This window comes from Enhydra lutris, unplaced genomic scaffold (genome assembly GCF_002288905.1).
Source record: "Enhydra lutris kenyoni isolate GAN:26980312 unplaced genomic scaffold, ASM228890v2 scaffoldscaffold52, whole genome shotgun sequence".
NCBI classification, from domain to species: Eukaryota; Metazoa; Chordata; class Mammalia; order Carnivora; family Mustelidae; genus Enhydra; species Enhydra lutris.
In genome coordinates this window covers 4,532,550-4,538,390 of record NW_019154136.1, presented here as the reverse complement: position 1 = coordinate 4,538,390, position 5,841 = coordinate 4,532,550, and the positions used below count along the sequence as shown (strand labels likewise).

At 47.5% G+C, this 5,841-nt stretch overlaps 1 protein-coding gene across 6 annotated transcripts in view; it reads left to right on the top strand.

Annotated features, from left to right (window-relative positions):
- LOC111157154 (phosphoribosyl pyrophosphate synthetase 2) overlaps nucleotides 1–4,320 on the top strand; it is a 35,792-nt gene extending 31,472 nt beyond the window's left edge. For all 6 annotated transcript variants that reach the window (XM_022518417.1, XM_022518420.1, XM_022518421.1 and 3 more), the window contains 2 exons: nucleotides 66–225; nucleotides 1,931–4,320. In XM_022518417.1, the coding sequence (XP_022374125.1) occupies nucleotides 66–225; nucleotides 1,931–2,023 (253 nt within the window). In that variant the 3' untranslated portion in view covers nucleotides 2,024–4,320. The remainder of the gene's footprint in view (nucleotides 1–65; nucleotides 226–1,930) is intronic.
- The last annotated feature ends 1,521 nt before the right edge of the window (nucleotides 4,321–5,841 follow it).

Here is a 5,841-nt window from a genome sequence, read left to right as displayed (position 1 = left end):
AATCACACTAAGGGGAGAATGTTTCAAGGATATTCTTTTTTTTTTTTTTCCCTTCTGTTTTACAGGCTGCTCTCGGCTGGAGCCACCAAAGTTTATGCTATCCTGACACACGGGATCTTCTCGGGACCAGCTATTTCCCGAATAAATAATGCCGCCTTTGAGGCTGTTGTCGTCACAAACACCATTCCACAAGAGGACAAAATGAGGCACTGTCCCAAGATTCAGGTACTGCTATATGGCAGGCAGAACCGAGCAGCGCGGAACATCCGTCCAATCCTAAAAACAGCCCCGAGTCTTCCATGGGGGCCTGTGGCCTCTCCTAACCAAGGGCGCGATCCCCGCTGGGTCTGAGCGAGGCTGCGGCCAGCGGAGGTCCAAGTTAGAAACACTAAGCCGATCAAACCACACCAGGAAAGCAGTTGAAAACAGGCCGGGCTAAAGCTGAACAGCATGACCATATGCCCCAGGAGTCCACCTCTGGCTCTGTACCCCCAGACTTGAAAACAGGTGTGCGGATGAAAGCTTGCGCATGTCTGTCCATAGCAGTGCTCTTCGCAGTAGCCAGAAGGTGGAAGCGGCCAGGAGTCCTTCCACAGGGGAGTAGACCGCCAAGGTGGGGTCCAGCCAATGGAGCATCACTCAGCCTTAAAGAGGAAGGATAGTCTGGCATAGGTGACAACATGGGTGAACTTGAAAACATGGTGCTCAGCGCACGCGGCGGGCCACAGAAGGACAGGTGGTGTACGATCCCCCTTCTCTGAGGGGCCCAGAGCAGTCCAGTCGAGGGACGAAACGAGAGTGGTGGTCACCAAGGGCTGGGAGGTGAGGAGGGGAAGCTGGCGCTTGACGTGGACAGAGGTGCTGGCTGGGATGCTGGAAACGTTTTGGAAATGGGCACCAGCAATTGGCCGCACAGCACTGAGAGTGCGGTTAATGGCAGGGTGAACGGCAATTCTCACATTATGGGTATGTTCCCACAATTTTTAAAAAATGGAGGCGAAAAAACAGGCCGTGCTAAGGATATTTAGAGCTTTGCCCCTTCCTGCCCTTCCTGACTTCAGATTGTACCGATGGCCTGGAACTGTGCCGAAGGGATTTGAGCCCCCGTTTTGGCTCTGTGCTGCGGGGAACCTTGGCGAGTCATTTCATCGCTAAAAGCCTCCATTGTCACCAGCAGAGCAAGAAGGTGGAGCTGGGCGACCCGCTTCATGATTTCTGACCCGTCCAGTGGCAGCGAGGTTCATTTGGCACAGGGCCGGGGGCGCAGCATTAGAAAATGGTCAGAATAGCTTTGTCTTTGATTTTCCTCCCTGACTGACAGTAGTTGCGAATCTGCAGACTATATACAGCCCCCGGGCCCGGTCTGGCCCACCACCTGGTTTTATAAATAAAGTTTTATTGGAACATAGCCGCATTCATTTGTCGATGTATTGTCCGTGGCTGTTCTCACACTACAGTGGCTGAATTGAGCCTGGCCCGCCAAGCTGAAAATACTACCCCTGGGTCTTCCCTGAAAACCTAGTACGCTGACCCCTGAGTGAGGTGATCTTAAGTGACGCGGTCACTGCATTTTTGGAAACCGAGAGAGGAAAGCCTTCCATGTCATGATTGAGTAAAATTAAACCAGAGACACCCCAAGAAAAGGACGTCTCTGGCTAACAGGGACCCCGAGAAAAGCCTTTGAGTGTTCACACTGGAACTCTCGCTTCCCCAGTCCCATGCATGTTGGTAACTTGAAGATCGAAGTGGGGGTGGTTGGTGCTCGCATGTCTCTGTGTGCTGGAGAAATCCTTTCTGGGCTCTGTGGCTTCTACGTTTTTCGCTATAAATAATTTATTTATTTTATTTAATAAAAACGTATAAATAAATACGACTATTAAATACGACTGAGGTGTCCCACTGTGCTCTCCCCTTTTCTTTTGGCCTGCAGGTTATTGATATCTCGATGATCTTGGCAGAGGCGATCCGGAGAACACACAACGGTGAATCTGTGTCCTACCTGTTCAGCCACGTGCCGCTCTAGACCCCGGACGGGGAGCGCGGGGCCGGCCCACTTGTGCGTGCTCACCTGACTTCTTAGTTTTAGGACTCAGCAATTCTAGGATATAACGCAAAAGCATCCCATCTTGTATCCTCCAAGACGCATTGTTTCCCCCCTTCTCAAGCTCAAGACCATTTCTTTCCAGTTTGGCCGGGGAGGGTGGTGGTTGTTTGATCCTCGTGAGTGAACTGTTGTTAATGAGATATGTTTCGTCATCCCAACTTGTCCCGACAGGTGACCCTCTTCTTTGTTTTGCCAGTACTTTGAGGCCACAACTTTCAAGTATGGAATTCTCCCGCCGAAGTTCATAGTTTATGTATTTCGAGGATGCCCAAGGCAACTTCAGATTAAAACCTTCTTTGTAAATAAGGATAATGCCTATGGACATTGGGGTGAAACCCTGTATACAGAATTAGCCTTTTACTTCCAAGGGAACCTTAGAAAATTGATAATACCCTGAGTTTGGTTTTACTTTATTTTTTTCTTTTTAGTAACCAGGATTCAAATAAACCATTGTGGTTATTCTTAATTTGACCAGAATTTAAGCAGCCCAAGATGGCCACTGACGCATTTACTTTCTGATAAACATGAGACAGCAGAGTCAATCCGTATTTTGTTTTTATTGCCCCTTCTGAAAGACACATGATAACCATCACTTACCTGAAACGTCATGTTCTAAAATTCCAGAATTATGTGCAGCGGTAAATCTGATTGAGGAAGTGTCAAGATAGACCCTTCAGGCTCACTGGGGCCACTCACGCTGTGCTCTTCCTGTCCCGCCATCTTGTTTTATGGCCTTTTGTTAGTTCCGGCTTTTACTTTGCCTTTTTTCCAATAATTTCACGTCGTGGGTTGCCGCCAAAACAAAGACTCCCCTAAGTCTCCTCAGATTTACTGGTCTGTTCATTGTTTTTGACATAATAAAAAGGTGAATTTCTGTTGAGTACCACCAAATGCATATTTAAACATGACCTCCTTTGTTTTAATATTCTTTTGCCTTTTGTAATCAGAAGTAGCAAGTCTACTAGACTACTGATGATTTTTACTAAAACCGTTCCATGAAGAACGTGGGTAAGCGAGGTGTACAGAGAAAGTAAAGATAAGGAAGTGTTTATTGTTTTGTGACGGTAACGTTCCAGTGGTGGCCCAAGAGCGATGGTGGAGGCGAAGCTTGCTTTACTCACACGTGCCCCTTGACAGCATCCTCCTCGGTGAGGTGCCTCCCCACGTGTGGCAGAAGAGAGATTTGCCTGCATGGACAGAGCCTGGGAATAATAACAGTCCCTCTCTTCTGCTGAATCTTAAAACTCCAAGAGCGGAAATTGATCTAAATTTTGCAGGTGGCAAAACCAAATCCAGAAGTCAGTAATGGACTTGAACAGCAATCCTTAAGGTTTCAAACTTCACTACAGCAGAGGTCGAGGTCAAAAAATATCGTTTGGGTCATTGCGGAGATGAACATCTTGCTGTACCTTAAAATGGATTTTGAGGAAAGTGGTATTCTAGCCTGGTAGAGTTGGCTGTGCAATGTGTATTGACTCTCTAGGCAGAGTTGACTTGATAATGTAAAGAGCCTCCTTAGATGTATGTAATTTTTAGTTTTGATAAATGAGGAATATCTATTTCTTGGGATTTCTATGCCTAGACCAGTGAAAATGTAGTTACAAACACGCACACGTAGACAGCCTTGGCATACAAGCATAGACACATTAACATGACTGAAAAAAGTTGATTTAAATGTGATCCTTTTTTCTCAAGTCTAAGAGCTAGTTTCAGAATAATCTTCAGATAAAAATTTGCATGATCATGATTGAATTAACAACCGCCTCTCTCTTCTAGTCTCACTTTGTTGTTTTTCAAGTAGTTCTGATACATTAACTAATTCGACTAGACTTGGCCACACACAGCGGCAGTGTAGACCCCCTCGACTATGTGATGGTTTCAGTTCAAGAAAGATGATGAAGGGGGCCTCGGGAGCGGCCCCATCCCCAGACTCGCTAGCCTTTGCTGCTTGTGTGTGGACCTTAAGCGAAACCACCAGATCTCTCGGTTGGGTCCGACTCACGTGTGTGGGGCCGAGCAGGGGAGCCACAGAAATACACGTGCCCCAGAGCTGCCCGTGCTCCGGCCAAAAGTGTGTTAATCCGCGTGCAGATGCTCCTGTTAGAATGTGCCTCTGTTCGGATGCAGTGCTTACATGGGTTTAGGATATAGGATTTTAAGGTCGTCGAACACTGTACTAACACATTTCAATAAAATCGTGCTACTTCTTTCTGTTATAGTTTGTGTCCTCATTGCAAAGTGCTGCGTTTTGATGGGGCTCCTGAACGTGTTTGCCACTTCATGACGCTAGCCCGGCATATAAAATTACAGAGAAGCCAGAAGTTAATTGAAGTCAGCTTTTCTCCATGGTGAAGGTATTTCGGGACTGACCAGCAGCAGCCTTCCTTGTCCCCAAGTTGATAATTCCCAATGTTGCCTATAAAAGTCAGAAATGGCACAATGCACTTATACGTTAAAGTAGTAACAGTCTGCCCGAGAAGATCGCCATTTAAGAACCAACGTGATGGAATATACTAGAAGGGAGGAAGAAAATAAAAGAGGTGGGATCCCAAAACGTCACCAACTTTACAATTACACCTAGTAATGCTGTCACACCCCTTCCAAAGTGTTTCATTTCATCTTGGCGTGTCCGTAGCCAATCTGCCAGCTGACCTCCAGGGTGGACAGGCTGAGTGGCGAAGGGAAAGCAAATACAAGGGGGCAGAGGGCCGAATCGGGCTGAGGAGATCCAAAAGGGCTTTATGAAGGGACCGCCAGTATAGATGAGAATTTGTGGCGAATGTTCCACAACCAATGGCTGTATTCCCACTGCGACCAGAGCGGGACGGCACAGGGCATTTGTATGACGTGCTTGAGTGAGGATGGCCCTTGAAGACAGAAGTTAAGGGCTGAGACGTGTCACTATATCATTCGTGTAGATTGTGTGGAGAAGTCAATGGGATCCCTCCTTTTTACTAGGAATCTTCATCTTCCTGATTTATTTCCCTGTAGCCTGAGAACACCCCCTCCACCTTGTCCCTGCCCTTGCTTTCCAGAGCTGTGTTCCGATTGCTTTGTTTTACTGTAGCCTCTGAACTGTTTTCTCCCCTGGAAAGCAAAGCGCGCGATGCTCAGAAGCGGGTTTCGCCACTCAGTACAGTGAAACCAGCAACGAAAGCTCTTTGGGAGGGTTGCTTCACGTCTCGTGCCTCAGTTTCCATAGATGGGAAATGGGAGAACAGGACCTCTATTGGGCGATGATGAGGATTGAATGAGATCTCCGTACGGTGCTTAGAATGGAGTGTTTTGTACATTAATCTCACCTTTTAGAGCAGGCATCTTAAGTCTTCCCTCTGAAACGATAAGTAGGTGTGAAGCAGCAAGATTTTCATGCATTTTCGAGATGTTAAGCTGCGTGCGCGTGTGGTCAAGTCACAAGCACCAGCCCCTCACCCAGAGGCACGTAGTCCTGGCGTGTGACCTTCTCTGTCCACGGCAGCGTTCGGTGGCAACAAATGATCGTGTGTTGAAAATCCTCCCAGTGGCTATAGAGGCGGCAGGGAAGAATGGCCTACGGTAACTGCCGTTCTCTTTTGGTTGCATTTACGCCAATGAATCCTTAGCTGGGGGAAAAGAGACAAACCGCCCTTACCGCTTATATTGGTACCGCTTTCGGTTGGTGGTGTGATGGGATGGAGAATCGAATCGGATTGTTGTGAATGGCCTCGGCTGTTCATGGTCACGGTCTCCGTTGTTGG